This window comes from Pleurodeles waltl, chromosome 9, assembly GCF_031143425.1.
Source record: "Pleurodeles waltl isolate 20211129_DDA chromosome 9, aPleWal1.hap1.20221129, whole genome shotgun sequence".
Classification (NCBI taxonomy): Eukaryota; Metazoa; Chordata; class Amphibia; order Caudata; family Salamandridae; genus Pleurodeles; species Pleurodeles waltl.
This window is the reverse complement of record NC_090448.1, coordinates 252,732,136-252,756,126: the sequence shown is the minus strand read 5'-3', so window position 1 is coordinate 252,756,126 and position 23,991 is coordinate 252,732,136. Positions and strand designations below refer to the sequence as shown.

The window sequence follows — 23,991 nt, the reverse complement described above, 5'->3', positions numbered from 1 at the left end:
GTTCTCTAAATTGCTGAAGGAAAAGGTGAAAAAATGTCCCAGGAAAGGAGAGAATTTCTGATAAATATATTACCTATATTAAATTGATGTACGCACCATGCAGATGCAGAGGCAATCACAATCTCCTACTATATGGGGAGTACCTTGATAACCCCTTCCAGGAAGGCTGCAGGGAGCAATATTCTCTGATGGTGGAACCTGGTGACAAGGTCCAGTACCAGGACCTGCCTCAAATGGATCCTGCTTCTTAGGTCGAACTGTGTACTACATTCTCCACAGACTTCCTCTTCATCAAAAGACATAGGCCCTCATTACGACCTTGGCGGGCGGCTTAAGCCGCCTGCCAAGATCGGACCGCCGGGCAGCCGCCAATGCGGCTACAGCCATTTGGAGATCCACGCTGGGCCGGCAGGCAGAAACCTAGTTTCCGCCCGCCGGCCCATTGGGGATCTCAGCCGCAACACAGGAGCCAGCGGTGTTGCGGCCGTGCGACGGGTGCAGTTACACCCGTCGAGCTTTTCACTGTCTGCATAGCAAACAGTGAAAAGCTGCACAGGGCCCTGTCAGGGGGCCCCTGCACAGCCCATGCTAGTGGCATGGGCAGTGCAGGGGCCCCATAACTCCCAGTACCGCCAGCCTACCGGAAAAGGCTGGCAGTAGAGGGACTGGTAATCCCCTGTGCAGCGCTGCCCTGGCGGATTACAACCGCCGGGGCCACTGTGGCGGGAAACTTCCGGCCCCGGCGTTGTGATCGCATCGCTTCCGCCGCGGTCGTAATGCCCTGGGAAGCACCGCCAGCCTGTTGGCAGTGCTTCCTCCAGAACAGCAGGGTTGTAATGAGGGCCATAATGTCCTACATTGCCCTCATGCCGGTGGTTTGCTGTAGATTCAGTTTGGACTGGTGTTTTGGACTGAAGACCCAGGATTATTCTGCACTGTTGAAAGGTACCAGATGAGTCATCCAACGTCTGAATCAATCAATCAATCAAAGCATTTGTAAAGCACACTACTCACCTGTGAGGGTCTCAAGGTGCTGATGGGTGTAGAGGGGGCTGCTACTGATCGAACACCCAGGTCTTGAGGTCACTCCTGAAGGTAAGTAGGTCCTGCGTCTGTCGTAGGTGGGTGGGAAGAGTGTTCTACGTCTTGGCTGCGAGGTGGGAGAACGATCTGCCGCCGGCGGTCGTTCTGTGGATGCGTGGAACGGTGGTGAGGGCAAGGTCAGCAGAGCAAAGCTGTCGGGTCGGGGAGAAGGAGAGCCGTCTGTTGAGGTATTCTGTTCCGGTGTTGTGTAGTGCCTTGTGAACATGGGTGAGGTGTTTGAACGTGATTCTCTTGTTGATGTGGAGCCTGTGCAGATCTCTCAGGTGGGCTGTGATGTGGCTGTGGTGGGGTATGTCCAGGATGAGGCATGCAGAGACATTCTGTATGCGTTGCAGTCTTTTCTGGAGCTTGGCCGTGGTTCCTGCGTAGAGGGCATTGCCGTAGTCTAGTTTGCTGCTTTCAAAGGCTTGGGTGACTGTCCTTCTGGTTTCAGTGGGGATCCATTTGTAGATCTTCCGAAGCATGCTGAGGGTGTTGAAGCAGGAGGAAGAGATGGCGTCGACTTGCTGGGTCATTGATAGCGATGTGTCCAGGATGAATCCCAGGTTGAGTTCATGGTTGGTGGGTGTTGGTGCGGTTCGCATTGTGTCAGGCCACCAGTCGTCGTCCCATGCAGAGGGGGTGGAACCGAGGATGAGGACCTCAGTTTTGTCAGAATTCAGTTTCAGGCAGCTCAAGGAGGTTGTTTTTTGCGGTGGCGGGGTCCTTGGTGAGGGAGAGGATCAGCTGGGTATCATCTGTGTAGGAGATGGTGTTGAGGTTGTGAGGCTGGGTGATGTTTTCGAGCGGCGCAGAAGTCAGATTAAGGTTATTGTAACAGGTTGTGTTAGCCTGGCACCTGCCCTCTTGAGGATTTTACCAGGAAAAGGAGTCAAGTGAAGAAGTGGCAGTTGCTGAGTTCCTTCAGGTCAGGTTTGTGGTTCTGAAGCAGAGGTTATATTGGTGACTTATCGTAAGTGTCAAGCTTGAAGTTTGTCATGTGCTGGCAAAAGCTTTGTTTCCCAACTAAGATGAATGAAAATATTCCCTCTGGTATATTCTCCAAAGTAGTACCTGACTTTCAAGTCCCTTTCAAGTTTTGATGGCTCTCGAGAATGGTGGATGACTTATTTTGTAACAAAGAAAAAGGGATTTTGAAGCAAGGTAAACTGTATTTATTGAGAAAATGTAAGTGGATTGGTGGATGGTTTGGGCTGGGTTGGAGGTATTGGGTAGTGTGTGTACATTTTCACTTAGCTAGTCCCGCTCTTGCGGCCTAGATTAGGTAACATGCACTTAGTACAACAACAGAGCTGCACTGACAGTACCCATCTTTCTGAGGAATACTTCTAGCTGACGATTCCTCATCTTGTAAAATATATCCATGCACCAGACTGGATCCAGAGAACTCCGAAAAGCAGTGCGCCTTCCACCCGATAGGTGGCATGTTACTTTGCATAGAGTGCATTATGCTCTAGAACTAATGAGTGGAGCTGCATATTAGTGCCACCCATGCAAGCTGACATCAGTTCCTTTCTTTCCGCTCCTTCAGATGCTGATCCAGAGCTCACCTCCGCTCCTTCAATCTGAGAAGAGATTTTATTCTTCACAAGGCTCCAGTGTGTAAGGGAACATGCCTCCCCCTGAACTATGAAGTTTGAATCTTGTAGGACATGTCACAAATTTAGATCTGTGACTGATCCCACAAGGGGTGCCTCCGCGAAAGCAAAGCACCACATGACTCCATGCAGGTCTCATGCCAAATTGAAGTCAAGGTCCTGGAAAACCGGCTCTGCAACAGGGGTTTCCCCTCTGGAGAACATGACAGCCTGCCAACCTACTCCGAGGGAACGGGCAGCCTAAGGTATGACTCACATTTGCCTCTCAGAGTCAGTAGCCCCTTTGAAGCTGGGTCATTTGTGGTCACCGCCCCTGGGCCATCTTGGCAGGAGAAGGTCACATCTCTTAGCAGGAGGGGGCAGCAGGCTGTCTCAAGTGGCAACTGCTGTAGGTAACCAGAAACGGTTACTAGAAGTTTAAGGCAAGAAAGTGGTAACTTTCTAAAGCCACCTTATCATAAACTGTTACTTTAACTCCAATTTCAGCATTAAATCGGGGTTAAGGTGATTTTGCTTTAAATCCAATTTTAGCATTGTCGGGTTTGAATTAACAATTAATTTGACAACCTCAAAACCTCTTTAGTGCACTCTCACAGCCATCTGATCGGAAGCAGGGTCATCCACTTCCTTCACAGCTGCCAAAACATTATGTCTGACTGGTGGCACCCTCAGTTTGTTTAACGTCCTGTTATTCCTTTTCAACACACTGCTCCTTCCACCTACATCAAAGCAGTTTTTGGATGACCATCTGTCCGTCTTATGCAAAAATGTGCATGCTCTTTTGGCCAAAGGAGTCATAGAGATAGTACCAGCCTCAGAAATGAGGACTAGATGTTATTTCTGCTTCCGTGTGCTGAAGAAGGACGGAGCCCCTCATATTCTAGACCCTCACCTTGTCAACTCTTTCCTGCGCAAAGTCAAATTCAAGATGCTCATGCTGGCCCAGGTTCTATCTATCCTGAATTCTTGAGCCTGGATGGTAGCATTGGACAAGCATGTTGCTTATTTTCACATGCCTTTACTGCAGGACCACAGGCGCTAACTGCAGCTAAAGGGAGGCCATAAGTCCTTTCAGCTTGTCATGCTCTCTTTTGGGCTTAACATTGCACCTCGAGTGTTCACATGTGAGATATTCATGGTAACTGTCTATCTTCGTAGGTGGGTCTTCCCCTGTCTAGACAACTGGCTGTTGAAGGTGGTCTTGCTACAGTCAACGTTGTAGGCCACATCCAGACCACCCAAACCTCTTGACATTGTTTTGGTTTTCCCTCACCCTGCTGAAGTCACACCTGACTCCTTCACAGATGCTCCCCTTCATTGGCACCATCAGGATGTGATAAGTTTTCATGCCTCTTTTGTGGTTCTCAGTGAGGATGGCTCTGAGGCTTCGCGCCCTGCGAGTCTCCTGCATGCTGCCCACCGACCATGCCTAATGGCACGTGCAAGCTCTGCATTGGGATCTGAAATCTTAGTGGGCCCAGCACTATGGGAACCTGTCATACACCATCCAGGTGTCATAGTAAACTTCAGAAGATGTGCAATGGCAGTTTTGCAACAGAAATTGGAGGAGCGGCTGAAACATATCCCTACCCCACCCAGAATTGTCATTGACAGACATATCACTGCTGGGTTGGAGAGGCCATCTGGGAGAGATGGAGCTCAGAGGATTCTGGTCTCCAGAGGATACTTGCCTCACCAACAGTTTGCTAGAAAGTAGGCAAGTCGCTTGGCATTTAAGGCCCTCCTGCCCCCACTCCATCAGGAGGAGTCTGATGCAGCTTATCACAGAAAAACACAGTTACAAAGTGGTACTGCTACATGCAGGGAGAGTGGAGGCCTGGGTCCTGTGCAAGGAGGATCTCCCCCTCTGGAACTGGCTAACTTGTCAGGACAGTTCCATGATGGTATTCCACCTGGCAAGATTTTTAAATGCCAGAGCGGATGAACTCAGCTTATGATGCCTGGCGGATCACAAATAGCTTTTACTTGGAGGTTACGTGGGATGTGTTCAAACAATTGGAGAACTTTTGCTTGATCTTTTCATCACCACAAGAATGCACAATATTTGTTCTTTTGTGCTCTTGAGTTTCCAAGAACACTCCCCACTCAGAGACACGTTCCTCAAGGAATGGAGCCGGTGCTTTCTGTGTGCCTTTCTACGACTACCTATCCTGCTTTGGATTCTGATGAAGATCAGGAACCACCAGGACCAAGTGTTCCTAGTAATTGTAGGTTAGGCCAGGATAGTGTAGTGCCTGAGACGTCTGGGCTTGACCATCAGGCTGCCTCTTCGAGGATATCATCTGTCACAGCGACAGGGCAGGGTTTTGCATCTGGGCCAGCCTAACCTCCTCCTCTGTATGTGTATATTGAGTGGTGACAGTAAATCTCCTTTGACCTCCCTCCCTAAGTCATTGATGCCATCCTAGCATCCAGGCACCCAACGAAATATGTGTTTGCTGGGTGTTGTGATAAGTTTGTGCGTTGATGCAGTACCCACCAGACAAACCCATTACAGGCCAATCTGTTAGATGTACTGTTTGTTTTGTCTTTGACCCGGAAAGGATTTGCTGTAGGCACTATTAAGGGTTATTTATCAGCCCTTTCTGTCTTTTTACTTTTGCTGGACCAGACCTCTTCCTTCAAATGTCCAGTTGTGATTTGTTTCCTTAAAGTTCGCAACATATGCTTCTGCCTAAGCCCTTTGTGAGGCAACAGTGGGACTTAAATCTAGTTCTCACTTTTCTCCTGTGTACTCCATTTCAACCAATGTATAGTTTTCCATTGCACCTCCTCACCTTAAAAACAGACTTGCTGATCGTGATAATATCTGCACACCTCGTGAGTGAGCTTCAGTCCTCCTCGGTCTGGCCTCCTTATACCACCTTTTTTCTATACAAACTGTTAAGGATTAGATTAGCATTCCTGCCAACAGCGGTGAAGCCTTTTTCACATTGGACAAACCATCACTACCCCGACCTTCTTTGATCTGCCTTATCACCAAAAGAGGAAAAGAGACTCCATTGCTTGGACCACTGAGCGTTTACTGAGCACTAAGCTTTTACATTTGGTGGGTGATCAGCTCTTTGCTTCTCTGAGGGAAAGAAGGGTAAGGTGGTTCAGAAATGAACCATCTCTTGATGGATAGCCCTCTGTATTAAGATCTGCTACACACTGGCTAAGTGAAAGCATTCTGAAGGTCTGAGCACTCATTCCTCCAGCTCCAAGGCTGCTACTGCTCCGTTGACACATCTGTCCAGCAGCTTCATGGGCATCAGTGCACACATTCATGAGGAACCACTTTCTTAAAAGTCAGGTCTGTCTGGATGGGCATTTTGCTCCGTCCTGCAGGGCTTTTTAGTTCGATCCATTTCACAGACCCACTACCTTAGGCGGTACTGTTTTGATATCTGTTCACCAGATGAGAAATCTGCAATTAGAAGTATCTGTCAGCCGAACAAGTTTTTGACCTTCGGTAATGCTCTTTCTGATGGATACTATGTGTAACTGCAGATTCCTCACCGCCATCCCACTTTCTTGTGCTCTGTAATGGTCGATTTACATCTAAAAATGTCCCAGTTTAGGAATCTACACATTGCTTCTTCCTGTTCTCTGGTGGGCGCCACATCTGAGGGCATGAATTGGCTTATGAAAAGAAACTGATAGCAGTGCACATTGGTGGCACTTATTGTCAGCTAAACAAATCCTCAGGCTCAGCTCAGTGCTTAGATTTGGTCCCCCTCTCAACAGCTCCAAATTTGTTTGCTATAATTGGGCAGAATATTTGAGTCAAAGAGCAAGGAGAATGGTTGGGGATTGTGACTGCTGCGAGGGACTGCTGGAAGAGATTAGATTCAGAAGTTAATGTTAATATACTGTGTGTCTTCTCCCTGGAGAATGTCTAGTGCCAAAATCAAAAGATTGTTACCTTATGAAAATGTTTCAGTCTGTCTTTGCTAGTGTTGTTTTTTCCGAACTCTATTTACATATATCAGGCAGGCCTGTTCTCTCTTTAGAGAAAACAAGCTACAGAAAGAGTTTCAACTTTTCTTGATTCTCATGTATGCACTAATTCCTTCTTTTCTATTGGGTCAGTTTACATTAAAATTCACCAATCAGCACATACCACAAGTTAAGTTCGAAAGGGCTTGCAGAGTATTCTTAGTTGTCATCGGTGTCACCCTGCTAGTTTTAAATCAAAGGAAATGTGGATAACATGAAACTTTAGTTTTGACCGTAATCAAACTATGTTTCTTTCATCAAGCAAGTCTCAAAATGAACTTAATAATCTCTAATAGCACTTAACTTTTATTCAGAATTGTTTTCAAGTTGGGATCCCTTATTTCCATTCAAGAGTGACTGTTGTCCGTGGTCACTTTTTGCATTGGAACAAGTTTCTCACTTTGCCAAGCTGGTACCAAAGTCCAAAAGAGCCGACTTAAACCCCCTTCGCACTGTTTCAGTGCTGTCACATGATAAACGCAACTCTAGCAGATTCCTACCCATAGCAATGTCAATAGTTATTTTCTTCCAGCGTGCTTTTCAGAGTCAAGACTGGGGCAGATATGCCCTTACCGCACCAGCTGTCTTGAAGATATTCCATTATCTCTGTGTCTGGAACAAAAAGACTCCTACCTACTCAAATCTACTGGAATCTGCTGAATAACGAACAGTGTGTTTTGAGCCATGCTGCATTTATACTACGGACCCGGCCATGATGGCCGCGGTTTCCAGACACGACTCAAGGGATTGTCGGACTTGCAGTCCTAAGAAAACATTTGCCTATCTAAGGTAGCAATGATGGCGTTTTACACAATCTTGGATACAGTCTATTAGACCCAGTTATTGAATCGTCACCATGCACCAGAGAGCCATCCTTCTTAACACAAAAGCACCACCATTTCTGAGACCAATACCAGACATGCCACAGTGCGGGGAAACTGGCCCTTATAAGAAGAGCAAAGGTATCAACAGGGCAAACAGAGCTGACCTGAGAAGTGACCCTGGAGGCATTCTCAGAGGCCCTGCCATATATGTGCGGTTCTGCTAGTCGGAGCGGAACAGAGTTGACGCAGTAGCACAATGCCACCTACTGGAGCATAAAATCTTTTAGAGTTTTTCTGATTCGGTATGGTGCCTGAGGATACTCACAGGATGAAGAATCGGTTGTTTGTTAGATAGTCCACCAGAAAGAGTATTACCGAATGTAAGGAGCTTGTTCATATTGTAAAGTATGCTGAAAGTGCAGCATTGACTACTGTAAAAGAGCCTGTTTGCCATTTTGCTTTGTTGTAGGCTGGTTTCCTTTTACATGTGTAGCTCTTTGTCACTATTTACAGTCAAGGACTGGGACCCCTCAGCATGCACCATCACCATCTCCTCGGTTCCATTACCAGGGTACGGTCCCCTTCCCCTAGGCCTTCCTTCCCATAATTCTAGTTATTTAAATTTCCTAGGTCAGCAAGGCATATGGCGAAGAGGTTGAGGGCATTTTCATGTGCCTTCTTCTCTTTCTGGGCCTAATACAGGACCTGTTTTGGGCTAGGACCAGAGCCACTGCATCCCCTCTTGAACCACACACCCTGCCTCTCACTAATCGAAATGTCCTCCACTGTTATACGTTTCTAAAAGATAAGATTGTGTATTAGGATGACAGAACTTCAGGATGTGTAGACTATGGGGGTCATTACGAGTCTGGTAATCACTAGACCGCCAGACTTGCGGATGACGGTCGGACCGCCGCCAATGCAGTTGTCCAAGTGCCACATTGCAACCTCGGCGCTCGGGCTGCCAAGGAAACGCCAGCTTTGCCAGGATCGGCGATCGCAGCAGTCTAGAGCTGGTGTAAGCTGCGCTGCCCTGGGGGTTATGACTCCCTTCCCCGCCAGTGGTTTCATGTCGGGCCCCTGCACTGCCCATGCCCTTGCCAGTGGCAGTGCAGGTCCCCCCTGGCCAGCACCCACACAATGTCCACTGTCTGCTTTGCAGACAGTGAACATTGTGAGGGTGCTTGTGCACCTTGCTCGCTGCAGCATTGCCACTGGCTCGATTACAAGCCGGAGACAATGCTGTAGCCTGTTTGCTGCTAGGCCAGAGGGCTGAAACTCAGGTTTACGCCCTCTGGTCTAGAGGGAAACTCTTAATGGGGCTGGCGGGGAGGTAGCCTGTGTAGCAGCAACCTCCTCGTCGGAAGTTCTCTGACGGTAAAAAACATCCACCGAACTCATAATGACCGCCTGAGTCTGTCTACACCCTCAGGAACTGTCTGCCCAATTCTGAACTGGTTCATTGTGCCTTACCTGAAACCCCAACCTTCCCAGGGTAACAGATGATTTCGGAAACCTCGAACATGATACTCTAACTTCCAATAAAGTAGTGGAAACAGATCTTACCCTTTCGTTGTTTTACTCAGTCATGCTCAGGATGAACACAAAAGAGATATGAATAAAGGTTTTCAAATATTTATTGAAACAATCCTTTTCTTGCATAGAGAGAATGAGCTGAAATTATAAGGTAAATGAAACAAAGCATTGTAACCAGTGTTACAAACATGGTTAAAAGGATAAACAGTCCAACCATAGTAATCTTAGATCTAAATCTTCCTACCTAGTACTACCTACAGTCTGGGAGCAAAGCGGATGTCCACTCTGCCGGATCTAGGAGGATAGCCTGAGACCCCCATACCTGGAGAGCTGAGCCAGGGTGCTGGTCTAGAGTGAAGGTGGCAGTCCTTTTCTGTAAGATGGAAAATCAGAATCTACAGAGCTGCATATCGAACACAGGATTCGTCCTAGGACAGTCATGGCAAGAGTGCTCCTCTGCCCCTTGTAGGGCAGTGCACTGTTTATATAATTGAAAGAAACACTGTGTTAGATGTGCAGCCCTGATGCACTTATATGTCTGTGTTACAGGAGCTGTCTCAAACGGACAACACAAGCATCAGGATATCTTATTCTGTGTGCCTAGCCTTGAACAGAGTGCACAGATTACATGTCAAGAAATGCCTACTAAAAACAAGCAACATGTACAGCGTATTCTCAGAATAATATCTTGCAAGCATGAAGCATTAAAAATGTAATTCTTAAAGCGATGTCAGCCTAAAACGTGTGAAAGATAAAGCTAAGCTAAAATGGCAAACTAAAGTGGGCCCAAGAAGGCTTCAGAACACCATCCAGGAAATGATAATTGCACTTCCTCTCTGGTTTCCTTAATATCACGTACATCAGTTAATTGGGCTATCATCACTCCTTTCTGGACCTCACATGGCTGAATATATAATTTTTGTGTGTATAGGTTTCTCCTCTGCTGTTCATGTGTGGACTCCTTGAAGCATATAATATAGCTCCTCGCATAATGCTTTTTCCAGTAGTTTGCTTCTTGCCAAACCTGGTTTGTCTCCTTAGGGTTATATTATGGTTTATTGTATAATGCCCAAACCGATGGGTTGCTCTCTGCTGCTCCTGAGCTGTCAAAAATGATATTCTTGGCTAGGCTAGGAGTCTGCCAGAATCCCAATGCACTAGAGACTTTTGTCATTGAGGGTGAAGTAGGATGTAGCCGTAGGAGTTTAAACACCACAATAGTGGGCCTGTTGGATTGAAAGATGAACACTTAACTCAGAGTCCTTGTAAATAAAATGGACAACACAAAAGCGGACAAATGGAGGTCAATTTAGGAGCAGCTTCGGCATGTCTCAGGATTTAAATAGATGCCACAGTAGATGTCCTATAGAGGTGATCCAAGAACAGGTACCACGTAACCCTAAGATTTAAAAAGATACTACAATACAAAGCCTATTGGGTTAACCAAGGAGCAGTTAACATGCAGCAATGCGATGTGAATAGAAACAAACCTGCAGTATCTCCGTGGGTCAATCCAGGGTCAGTTAGGATATGGCCATTGTATATTACGTAGACCATTCACTATTGGGTCTGTGGGGGCACCCTACAAGTGGCAAATCCCACCCCTCCTCCACCACAGAGCCTTGTTAATGTTGAATTGTTAGTAGGTCTGTTGGACCCTGGAGCAGCTAAGAACAGACCAGGGATTAATGAAAACTGGATACCCCACTGGAGTGAATCCATAGAATCAGCCTAGAAGCATCTAAGTTACAGCTCTAAAAATATTAACCTCCACCGTGGTAGGTCAATGGTTAAAACCCATAGGGACCTAGTTTGAATATGCAGAGGCCACGTGTACAGCCGACTGGATTAGAAAGACACTTTAAACAGCACTACAGTAGTAGTTTATTGGTTCTTCTCGTGATGGGATAGGATCTCCTGTATTGGGCAAGCTATTAGATTAATAAGTGGAGGGGAAGGAGATAGATGTTTAGTAGTTTACGATTTTTGCCTCAGGGTGTTGACAGGCCCAAACAGGACAGTCTTCACAAGAGGTCTTACTTAAACTTTACCGGGTGCCAGGAGAGAAGGGGCTAAATAAGGGAGGATCTGAAGGCCTTTTTGAAAAGTTGTGTGACTCGAGAAGGGCTTGAAACAGCAAGGGCGTGATCTTGAGGGCAGGAAAGAGTAAAGGAAGTGGGTCATGTCTTATAAGTCCAGTTCCACTAAGGCAAAGCTATACTGGTAGCAAAACAAATCTGTAAGTGGAAATAAAACAAATAACAGAAAAGCCACACTGGTGAGAAACAAATGGAGAGAAAAGTCCCCACAGAGTAGTGAGGCTTCGCAGATGCTGCTGCTAAACAGAAAAAGACTCCTTATCGCTAAATATACAGTTTGCAACTATATTTGGCTTGTATTTGAGTGCAGCATCAGATTAACAGTTGGTGCTGACTGATCACCTGTGTGCGCAGGTAGGCTGGTTGCACTTTCAGCAGCAATCACACAAAGTGTGTGTGGGTGGTAGTAGAGAGAACAAACCTCTTTTGGCCTGTTCGAAGTATGCCGGTTAGGCAATTGCCTTCGTGGCTGTGGGGATATGGATGTGACAGTCGGCGAAACCTGTGAGGGAGTTCCCTTTACGGACTAGGTGGTCTCACACACACTAGTGATGTCATGCTTCATCATATGGCCACCTAGCCCCACCCAAAGAAGATAGTACTACCTGGGCGGACTCAACCTCGTAGTGAAAGGAACTTCAGAGGGAGTGCTGAAATTTTGTCTAGCTGGATTTTAAAAGGGATCCAGATAGAGTGGTGATAGATAAAATTACCTTACAAATCACCTGTTGGGTTCGGAAATTTAATATCGGTGTTTGTAGGTAACAATAAAAACAGGGATGGAGACGCCTTTGGGTATAATGACTCAAGGAGTCTAAAAATTGGGGACCAACATGTTTCTTCCCATGCTTAGAGCCATAACGGTCTGGGGCATTCATCAAGGTCGTCTCCCTAGAAGTGAAGAGCATCATTATATGCTCGTTGGTAAAGGTGTTTAAAAGGAAGAGGGCCTACCTGAATATGTTAAAGGGGTATGGCCTTTAAAAGAAAGAGTATAAAAATCAAAAGATGTGAAATCTCTGTGCCACTGCACTCCAAACTACAGCACACTAAGGGTGACAAAATCATGCCATGGACACTACACACATGCATGCAAGGGTGGGGGAAACCTGCTTGATTGTCTTACCCTGTATGAACAAGGCGAATAGCCTCTGGTCTCGGAACTGACAGAGTGGGGTTGCCCCTTGTAGTCACACTCTATTTGGGAAACAGGGATACAATTGGGCTACGGAAGGTAAAGTTTAGAATAAAGCTGGATGGAAAAAGGCTTAGTTCAATGGAGGAGGTAGAAACTGCATTGCAATAAAACTATAGCAATCTGCTACAAGGGGGTAAATAAGAATAATCCTGTAGTATGAAAAGACAAGCACTAGACAACCATGCAGGAGTACTTATCTTAAAGAAGATCAAAGGTGGGCCTACATAGGGGGGGGACTGACTTACTACTCCAAAGGAAGCAACACAATAGTGCACCTTTGAGGTCCGTGTCCTAGCTGCTTGCTCAATGGAGCCTGGGAGTGGTGCGCTATAAGTAGTGAAGCCCAGGGGGTTCGTTAATACCAATTAACCTCACATGTGCCCCTGCGTTCGGGCACCGTTGTTATCAGACTTCCGGTGCTGGGAACGCGAGTATCAGCTGACTGGCAGGCCGGAAGGAAATGTCCAAGAGACGCTGTGCATCTATCCAGGCCTCTGACTGCTGGGAAATGTAGTCCCAGCTGTCGGAGGGCCGTTTGTGTAGAGGTTGCTAAGGCAACCAAGATCCATGCTGAGGCTCCTAGGAGCTGCTGCTCCCGATGGTGCAATACAGAGTACTGGGTTCTTCCCCGAGTAGGGGAGCCTTAAGCCCACAACTCTTGGGAGCTGAAGAAGAAAAGAAATAAAGGGGGGGCGGAGCAAAAGGAGTGGAAGAAGGGGAAGAGACAATTGGCAAAGAAAAAAAGAAGGGGAAGAGACAGAGACACAGAGGGAAAGAGAGGGGTAAACGAAAGGGGGAGGGGAGGAAGGAGAAAAACAACAAGAGCGGGGGAAGGGGCGGGGGTGTGACAAATGGAAAAAGGTGGAATAAAGAGGAAGATGGAAAGAAGAGAAGGACAAATTGAGAGAGCGGGAAGAGGAAAGAGAAGGAGCGGGGTCAAGGCAGGGGATGTGGAGGAAGGAGAGCGATGAGTGAGGGAAAGGAAGGAAGAGGGAAAGAAAAGGAAGAAAAGAGTGAGGAAAGAGTGAAGAGAAAAGTGAAATGAAAAGAAAGAGGGGGAAAAAAACAGGAAGAGAGGAAGAAACAGACAAGGAGAAGGAAAAAGGGGGTTATACTTTTAGAGAGGAAGAGAAGGAGGTATTAGTGACGGTCGGACCTACAGGAATGACCATTGGATATTATCGTTGAGTCCTGTGGTGTCAGTGTGCAGCCTCTATACCCATCTCTGTTCTTAGTATAGGAGTTTTTGTTTCATGCTTGTAGTCAGATTGCTGAGTTTGTCTACGACATACCACTCCATGTCGTCGGGAGCATGATTGCTTTGAATGTAATGTTCCGTTGGACGGGTTGCATCCCGTCGGCATCTGATGGTACTTCGGGGCTCGCATATGCGTGTACCCACTCTCCAGGCTGTCATGCCGATGTACAAGAGTTGACAAGGGCATTTTATCATATAAATTACGTTTTTGCTGTTGCAGTTTGTGAGTGACCTCAATTCCCAGGGGGTCTGCAGACCAAGTTCTAATTTGGTAGTCTTTTTAGTGAACCGGCACATACTACAGTTGCCATAGGGGGAGTGACCCGTGGGGGGCGGTAGGTGCCATAAAGTGATTTGTTTACAGGGGTCCTATCACGTGGACGTTTTTGGAGTACCATGTCTCGGATGCTTTCTGCTTTTTTTAAGGCATTGAGCGGGAGGTCAAAAGGTAATCCTCCGGATGTTAAGATCTTCCAATCTTCCTTGATTATCTTTTTGACTGTATAGGACAATGGATTGAAGGTGGTTACACATATTAAGCTGTCCTTTTCAGCTCGTACTGCTGGTTGCAGTAACATGTCCCTGTGACTGAAACAAGCTCTTTTTTCGGCTCTTCTTATAAGATTGGTCCGGTAGTCTTTTGCCCGAAATTTTTTCGTAAGTTTCTTGGCATGTTTAGTGTAGTCTGACAATTCTGAGCAGTTACGTCTTAGGTGAAGGAATTGACCTACTGGCAGGTTCTCAGAGAGAGCGTGGTTGGAAGCTATGGAATTGGAGCAAGTTATTCCTGACCTGTTGTTTCATAGAAGACTTCCGTCTTGAGGAAGCCATCCTTTTCGGATATAAGAAGATCAAGGAAGGAGAGTTCTGTGTCAACTGTAGTTGATGTAAATCTCAGAAAAGGATTTAAAGCGTTTAGCAATTCCACAAGCGTTATCGCGTCTTCTCTCGTGCCTGTCCAGATCAAGAGGACATCATCGATGTAATGTTTCCATAACCTAATTTGGTCATAGTATGGATTCTCTTCATTAAGGACAAATTGTTTCTCAAAGTGGTCTATGTAAAGACATGCCAGAATTGGGGCAAAAGTACTGCCTATCGATGTTCTGTGTATTTGAAGATAGTAGTTGTTAAATTAACAAAATTTTCTTGTGAGTGCTGTGTGTGCTAGGTCTAGAATAAACTCAGGAGGGGTCATGGAGTTCCAGGCACTATTTCTGAAAAGATCACACATCACCTCCAGTGTGGCTTCCTGAGGAATGTTGGTATACAACGACTCAACATCCAGGGTTATCAAGTGTTCTTTTTCTTTACTAAATTCCAGACCATCAAGCCGATTAAGTACATCTTTTGTGTCCTTTATGTATGTTGGTATCTGCTTCACAAATGGTTGTAAGAACCGGTCGCAAAATTGTGAGAGAGGCTCTAGAATAGACCCGATCCTGGATACTATTGGTCTCCTTTATGCATTTTGGGTAATATTTAGAAGTAAGGTGTTTTAGGGTTCTCTTGTTTTAGGAAGGCTGCCTCGTGTTTGGTGAGCCATCCATTGTCTAAACCTTTCGATATTAGGGAGGCTATTTCCTCTTGGATCTTATTGGTGGGGTCTCTCGAGAGTTTTTTATAATGGTGAGTGTTCTCCAACAGGTGTGAACACTCCTCATTGTACAATACGGTCGGCATTAACACCGTGTCACCCCCTTTGTCTGCCGGTTTAATAGATATCAAGGGGTCCATGGTGAGATCCCGTTGAGCTGTTAGTTCCTGAGTGCTTATATTCTGGAATATGTCTGAGGGAGTCTCTCGTAAGTTGTCGATTTTCCATCTAACTGATTTCTCAAAGGCCAGCACCTCCGGTGGCATTTGATTACTGGAGGGGGTGAATTTGGATTTGGGACGTAGCCCTGTGTTCTTATCTAGTCCAGTACTAGTAATAGGATGCTCTGTAAAGTAGGTCTTAAGTCTGATTTTCCGGAAAAACTCTGCCAACTCAATTATCAGTTTGAAGATGTCTGGTTTGGGTGTGGGGACAAAGCTGAGGCCCTTCTCCAGGGCTTTTAGTTTGTTGTCCTTTAGCATCCTTTGGCTAAGGTTAATTACTGTGGTTGACTTGTTTGTCAGATCTTGCTTGTGCTGGGGGTTTTGGTTTCTGTTAGTTCTTCCCGTGGTCTCCAGTTGGTCTCCAGATGACCACCTTCTTCTTGCCTCTCCCTCTTCCCTAGCCTTTTTCTAAAAAAGGAATATTGTGATAGGGCCAGGGTGCGACTGGTTGTGATTAAATTGGGGGTTGGAAGTGAGTGGGGCGCCTGGAATGTGGAGTCCATCGCCATGGTTGACTGCTCATAGGAGGGAACTGGGGGACCACATGTGGGTGGTTCCATCTATTCCTTTGAGGGCCCCACCGACCACGTCTGAGGCGTGATGTTTGTGCGGGGTCAGTGTCTGACTCAGAGCTCGTGTATCCTCCTGAGGATGTATCGGAGGGATTAGAGATTTTGGGGACATAATCTTCCCTGGTATATGGATATATTCTTTCAAGTGAGAATTTTTGCAGGTCTTTTTGGAATTTTTAAATTTTGCGATGTCAAATAATCTCTAAATTTGTTAATGACCTTATTTGATTCTTCTAACTTTTTCTTAAAGGATGCTGTTGTCAGATCTGTTTTGAGGGTATTTTCAGCAGTCTTTATCTGGATTTCCAGGGCCTCATATAATCTGGTTGCTGTCTTGATAATCAAGATCAGCCAGTCTCGCGTACATTTCCAGGCAATCATGGACCAATCTTTCCTGAACTCCCGGTCTTCCAAAAAGACATGGGGTTCAGTGGTCACGATCAGCCCGTTAGGTGCCGAATTGTTCCACAAGTACTCTGTCAGGACTGCTCCATGGAGGATGGTTTTCACCTGTGTCCTTTTTAGTTCTATTAGGGTGTCCCAGTCGCCTATTTGAGCTATTGTTTTAGAAATTGTAGAGTCTCCTAACAGGGATGGTGCTGAGAGGATGGCCTGGACCTCTTCCTCATCGTAAGCAATCCCTTCCGCCATGATTGAAAGTCTACTTAGCCAATTATGTTATTGTATTTAACTAAGTCTGCCCGTCAGGGTGATTATTGTAAGACAGGCTGGTTGCACTTTCAGCTTCACATTCCCTGTTTCTATAGCAAATGGGAGTACTAGATCTTTGAGTTTGATTGATAAAAATCATTTGAAAGTTCATGCAATTATATACGTTTTGCTAGATAAAACATCTGTTCTTTGGACTGCAAGTAAAACTTTTTAGGGGTATGTGTGTTGAGTTGAATTTAGTGGAGGTTGATTGAGGACCTGACCATTTCAGGTGCATACTAAGAGAGCTGTAGTCCAAAGCTGTGCCTTCCTTTGTGAGCTACTGCTATGATGCACACTGAAACCAAGTGTGTTTCGGTTATGGGTCAAGGGACTGTTTGACTTCACTCCTTCTAGAGATCTCACACTACAAGCCATGTTAAGAATGGATGGCATTTATGGAGTGTGCCCTAAGTGAATACCTTTACTCACATCATTTTCCACAAAGGGAAGAATTGTATAAATGATCTATAAATACAGTAAATCCGAGGAAAGGGGCAAGTCTGGATCTGTGTGCTCGCATGGCATAGTTGATTTACACGTTCTGTGCATTTAAATGCTGTACATTTTTTCTCACAAGATAGTTAGTGTTTCACTTTGACTTTTTATAGTATACTCAAAGAATCACAGCTCCACACTTATAAGACGCTGTGCATGAGAACGATGAAGTGGAAATTGATCAGACATTGTTAGTTGTCCATTTTCTTCTAGAAATGTGAAATTGTATCTGTTCTATGGATCTGTTCTTTAACACCCTTTTTTTCTCCCCCCTCTGTGTTTAGATTGATAAAAGCCCTGAAGGGCAGTTCACACAACTAATGGCCCTGCCCAAAACCCTGCAGCAAAAGATAACTGCCTTAGTGGACCCTCCGGGAAAGAACCGAGACGTGGAAGAGATCTTACTGCAAGTAGCACAGGATCCAGACTGTGGAGTAGTTGTGGAGCTAGGTATGCTAACAGGAGAAAACCCGTTTAAGTGATCATGCCCGTCTGCCCGACGTATTTTTACTAGTTCCTTAACTTGTACATTGAAAGGGCTTTGGCGCCACCCAGATGCTTATCTGTCTTCCATCTCATCCTAATGCCTTTTTGGTGCGTCATTCCACCTTCTAGGAAGTGTTTCCATTGGAATGCCTGAGGAACTATTTCTCACCAGAAAAGTAGAATCGGGCTTCATACAGTCAAACCGAATATCCTGTATGCCTTCAAGGAAAAAAGCAATCTTTTATTGCTACTTTTACCAGTATTGGACTGGGTTTAATTCTTTCCCATGTTAAAGTAAAATATATTGACTTTGCCAATACTTGTTTTCTGATAGCAGCTGGTGTTTGTATTACACTTTTTTAGTAACATGTCTTATAATAGCTAAGCAGGATTCAAGCTGCTGTGGCTATCTCAATGAACATATGAGACTACACTGGGGCACATACCTCTCTCACATAAAAACCCCATAGTTGTGTTTTTATACCCATAGGATGCCCCTCTTTCCTATAAGACCCGATTACCCCCCATTTGCAGCTACCCAGTAGAATCAACTTAAATGTTGATGGTTTAATTCACTCAGACAATTTCATTTGAAATTGTGCACATTGCAGGTCACATGTAGCAAACGTAATTGTGCTGTATTTATATATCCCTTTCTAAATGTCAAAAACGAATGCAGACAATTTAATTATTTTATGGATTCAAAAGGAACAGTAGGCTACAGAAAGAAATGTGAACAAAAGTGAAAAATATACTTTAACGTAACTGAATCCTACATTAAAGCAGATGGAACCACCCACAGTCCCTGTGTAAATATTTAATTTGTTTCTTTATTAATAGAATTGTCAAAAATAAGTCATTTCATTCTCTGAGATTTAAATCTGTGTGAGTATTAAGTTTTCCAGTATTGATTTGTTACACCCAAAATGTACGCGGAGACCAGCTGTGGCCTGTCCTAATGGGCTGAGGGTCCACGCCCCCTCATTTTTTGGCCACTTAAAAGAATGCCTCTCAAGCTGAGTAAAGGTCAGCCTGATAGATACTCTTTGTTTTCAGGTCAGGTAGCCAGGAGCTAAACATGTGCTAAATGTGCAGGCACCTGGCTGCCAGAGCTCAACTTTGCTGGGCTAAAGAAGTCACAGCTCCTGTGGGCTTTATATCTTCAGCCTGGCAAAGCACCTCAAGGCCCTTCCCCTTGTCACAAAGGGGGGGGGGGGGCGTTCACGGATTGCCTCGGACCTGGGTCCTTCAGTTCTAAGCCCTGAAGTGCCCATAGCTGAGTGTCAGTCACTGACACCTCATCACAAAGTGGGGTGGAGTCAGCAGTCTCACTGACCCCATCCCACTCTTCTCTGACGAATGAGGGACTGTTGCCTTTCCTCACTGCATGATCCTAGCTCAGCCAGTGAGGAAAGGCAGCAGTCCTTCTCTAATGGGATCTCCGAGGCAGAACTGTGCTGGTGAGTATGATTTTATTTTTAATGTTTAGTGCGTGCATGCATGAATATTTGGGAGTGTGTTTGTGTGTGAATGCATGAGGGAGCGCCCAGCTCCCTCCACCCCTATGCCCCCTCCACCACCAGCTGTCCTGCTAAACCTACAGGCCACCACTGTGAGAAACTAAGCTTGTTGGCAAGATCTTCCAGTAACTCCATTTACAAATTAAACAGCACAAGCGACAGGGGGTGTAACCGGCAAGGTGAGCAACAAGAAGGGAATTGGCAGAGCTCCGCCAGCCCCACAGTAATCCTGCTTCATCCTGCACACTACCCTGAATTTTTTGAGCTCCACGTCGAATCCTACAAGCTCCCTCCCTCCATCTGGGTGGGGGCAGAGAATCAAAAGAGGGGACCAACGGCGGAAACTAAGTCGCAAGAGCGTGAGACCAGAAGTATGGTGTTGGTGAGGAGGGCCCTGGAGAGATGACGTCAGATAGGTCGCCGGAAGAGGTAGGGCTCATGCAGCTGAAGGCAGCCGCCTGCTGTGAAGGGATGCCCGGGAGGACCGAGAGGCCCCTGGCATGTCCCTGCTGCCCTGACCTCACAGCAGTCATGCGGCCATAACACTGGGGCCCTAATGGATCAGCCTGTGAGCTGCAGGGATGCAGCAGCCAAAGCCACTGTGGGTGCCCCTGATTAGAGGTAGTACTGGAAGCAGTACTACCTCTCTCCTGTTGCCACAGCTCTTGGCAACAGGAGAGAGGATGCCTGCGCCGGTGCTGACAGTACCACTGGCCGAGAAAGCAAGTCAAACAGGAACAGAGGTGAGGGGCTCGATGATTGGGAGCCTACAGTACTGAGCCATGAGAGAGCGGCCTGCAATGCAGAGCTGGTGCACCGACCAGGTGGTGAGGAGCTGACCTGTCCGAGAGGAGCGGCATGCCGAGTGGGAGCTCACGGGAACTGAAGCTTCCCTTTTTGTGATCTACTTGCCCTGGGCCCGAGACAGGCATGCAGACATTCTGCAGGGGCTTGTAGGACCCATCTGTGCCAGACATTGAGTCATCGAAATGCGGCGGCCCCAGTCGGGGGTCGTGCAGGCTGAGAGCTGTGGAAAGTGGATTTGCAGCAGAGAGATCAGTCTTCTTCAAACCCCATTGTGGTGGCTGGGGCTTGGTGGGGTGATGACCTATTGGTCAATGCACAGTGGGGGAACTGCTCGCTGAGGGACTGTGGTGAGCAAAATGACCTAAGGCCTGGTCTCTAGCACCCCTGCCTGGCCCTACCCTGAAAGTGCATGATGGAGATCCTGATCAGGAGAGGCTGTGAGGTCTAAGGGCAGGTGCAGAGTCCTTATGGGACAAGGACAGGGGAGTGAAACCTCAATGGCATAACATCACGCAGGATGCCACGGCCCACACACAGAGGTCCATGAGGCAGATAAATTCCCAATGCTGCAGGGAGTTGAGGAGGCTGAGGGGGAGCCCTCCAGGGCAGATCTTCTGGAGGCCATTTGTGGGTCGTGTCACAAATAAAGGCAGTTTCGATCGATGTGATCCTGCTGAGGACTGATTTGTGGAAGATGATGGCTGAATACAAGCTGTGGAAGGCACAGTGTCAGACCTACAGAAGGGGGTTTAAAAAAAACTGAAAACGCAACTGTCAAAACAAACATCAGCTGTGCTTGTATTGGAAGACACAGCAGAGGAAGCAGGGAACCGCTCCTGCTCCAAGAACCTAGGTTTCATTGACTTCCTGGAGCAGGCAGATGAAAGTGACACAGAGAGCTATCTATCTAGAGGGTTCAAGAAGTGATGTGGCCGGAAGGACTGACAAAACTATCTGCTGTGTAGCGTACACAATTACCCATCAGGGTGCGAGAGGTGGTGTTACACCTGGTGAGTCCTACAGTTGGATGAAAGTTGAGGGCTGCCCTTGCGGGAGGAGTGAGAGTGACCCCCCCAGGATGATGGCTAAACCCCCTCACTATATGCACCATTCGCATAATACAAGAACTGTCCCAATCCCATCTAAAACAGCTCCTGGACCTGAGCAAATGAGAAAAATCTGTTGTTTGAATACAGGTATCCCTCTCTCACACCCCACCTCCCTCCATTTCCCATACAATCTGTCATGATTCAGGGCAGTGAATGGTTTCAGTATGCATGGAGACTGATCATCCGCAAACAGTGCCCTTTGAAGGACCCTGCTCAGTGCCACACATCTGCTATCAGGCACATTAAGTATGGGAGCTCTGTCGGGACTCCCTTCATGAGCAGTTCTGGGAGGTGTATGGATTGTGCAACTCGGCTAGAGTAGGCTTACCAAGTTAGAATTGTTGTTAAACCAACTCACAGCCTGCTGAAGCTTGATCGATGAGGAGTATAAAAATAGGGTTGGTACACCCAACCCTCCTCCCTCCCAGGAAAATTTAAGTCCCTCCAGCTGTACTTGGCTTCTCTTTCCAGCACATACCAATATGCGTAAAAGCCTTCCTGGGTGCGGGTACCAGGTAGTAGAGATTTGTTGGACAGGGAAGTTACGCGGACACGTACCGGTGAGCACAAGGGAGTGTTTTGCATCAGCCATAGATGACAGACAGGGTGGGAGTCCCATCCCTATGGCCAAGAGACCTCCTGCTGGTGGCGCTGCAGGGAGTATATCTTCCCACTAACCAGAAAACTAGTTACTCGAAATGTCCGGTCCTGAATGATTACTTTAAGCATCATAGAAGATGCTCCTATCTTCGCAGATACAAAGTACAGATTGTGATTCTACAGTAGACCCATTCACTCCGGGCAGGGGCAAAAAAGCTAGGAGAGGCCACAAGTATGTGGCTACATCCTCAAATTATGTCCTTAGAGTGGTGACCTATCCAGCTGTGGAGTCCTGTTAATAGAACGGGCAATCCTGATAGATCCACTGGACTGCTTCATAATGGTAGTGGGGGGGCAGTTTTCATACCTTCCTGGTTAATATCTATGCCTTAAATGTATATGATAAAGCTTTCTTTGTTGCTTTGATTCGAGCCATTGCTACCTACATGAAAATACATGTCACATGGGAGGGGGACATTAATTGCATCCAGGTCTGGCAGACAGATAAACCCCCTGCCAAATCCACACAAAGGAAGACCTCCAACTGCTGGACATTTGGATACTATCTTGAGTAGCCATGCACTCTGACAAATCTCTTTACATTTACACCAGCATATGGAGGAAAGTGCATACTCTTAGTGTTCCCATATTCATGGCAGTAAGAGCCAGATAGATTATATTCTTGTGCAAAGTGTGGATGTGGATGCCTATGAGTCCTTGGTCTATCTTAAAAGGTATCTATCGGATCATTCCCAGCAGATGGTGACACTGGAGACTGGTTGGAATAGGCCTAGGATCCCACTGTAGAATTTGCCGGTAGAGGCCGAGATGAATGAGCAATTTTGGGCTCAAATCTGGGAGTATACAATAGCATTTTTTCAGCAACCTGCTAGTATGTAGGGAAGTATAGGTGTGGAATGGGAAGCCTACAAGGTGGCACTGAGAGGGGAGTGCATAACTTTATGGAGTGCGTGAGCAACTCAAATATGAGTTAACCGACCTGGAATATCGGCAGCCCAGGGCCAGGTGGGAACGGACCCAGTGAAGCTCCAGCCTCACCTAGAAATAGACCAGTGGGAGAGTCATGGACTATTCTACAGAAGTACACCCGCACACGATACACATAACAACTCTTTAGTGAAGCTAACAAACCAGGAACATTGCTTGCATGTCTCCTGAAACGAGAGAAGCCTCGCACAAATTTTGTCTCTGCAAGGGCCTGATGACTCTGACATAGTGGATCAGGACCTGTTCAGAGTACCTGAAGTTGGGGTTTGCTGAGACCCAGAGCATCATGCATGACGTCCTGAACCAATATTTGGCGGAGTCACCCTTGCCAAGGCTATCAGGGGAAAACCGCTAATCATTGAACTGAATGCGTTGAAAGAGACATTAGAAGTGGCCCCATGGGGTAAAATGCAAGGTACAGGTGGGTTCCTAGTGGAACTGTATCAGGCTGCATGGCTCTAGAGCGACTGCTGGAGGTTTTCCGGAAGCCAGAAGCCTGAAAGTACTCCTTCTTTCCATTAGACGGGGAGACCTGAAAGTCCTCCCTCTTTCCATGAGAGAGGCAACAGTGATCCTTATTCCCAAGAAAAGGAAGGATCCTCAAGATGTAACCTCCTGAAGACCTTGCTGAGTGCTAAATGCAGACGTAAAGTGGATGTGCAAGGTCCTGACAAACAGATTGCTGTGGGTGGTAGGGACATTAGTACAAATGGATCAGACAGGAATTATTCCTGGGTGTAGCACAATGTTCATCATTCAGCAACTGAACCATGTACTGCGTTCACTTGAGACCTCCGATGGGGACTTTGTGCCGGTAGTGATGGACTTAGAGTGTACCTTCAACACAGTTGGCTGGCAGTATAGCTGGGTGGTGCTGAGGGCGATGGGCTGTGGACCCCCCTTCACCCAGTGACTGGTGCTGCTGTATACTGAACTGGTTGCCAGGGTGCGTGTGTCTTGGATCTGTGGAGTTTGGGTAGATGAACAAGACAGGGTCGCCCCTTGTCCCTGGTATTGTTTGTGCTGGCGTTGGAGCCACTGGTGGGCTAGCTGTGGGCCTGGCTGAATCTCTGGGGAGTCTGTCTGACGGGGACCTGGCTTTGATTGAAATCTACTAAGTAACAATGCACAAGGAGAAAGAAGGATATGGAAAACAGTTACTCAGCTTCCAATGGCAAGTCTATAATCACAAGTGAGTGGGGTCCCAAATAACCTGTGTGTACAGGGAGTCTATTAGGTT

The 23,991-nt window shown here is 46.7% G+C and overlaps 1 protein-coding gene across 2 annotated transcripts in view; it reads left to right on the top strand.

The window, feature by feature from the left end:
• TAMM41 (TAM41 mitochondrial translocator assembly and maintenance homolog) overlaps positions 1 to 23,991 on the top strand; it is a 236,417-nt gene that overhangs the window by 149,365 nt on the left and 63,061 nt on the right. For both annotated transcript variants that reach the window (XM_069206661.1, XM_069206660.1), the window contains exon 6: positions 17,506 to 17,671. In XM_069206661.1, the coding sequence (XP_069062762.1) occupies positions 17,506 to 17,671 (166 nt within the window). The remainder of the gene's footprint in view (positions 1 to 17,505; positions 17,672 to 23,991) is intronic.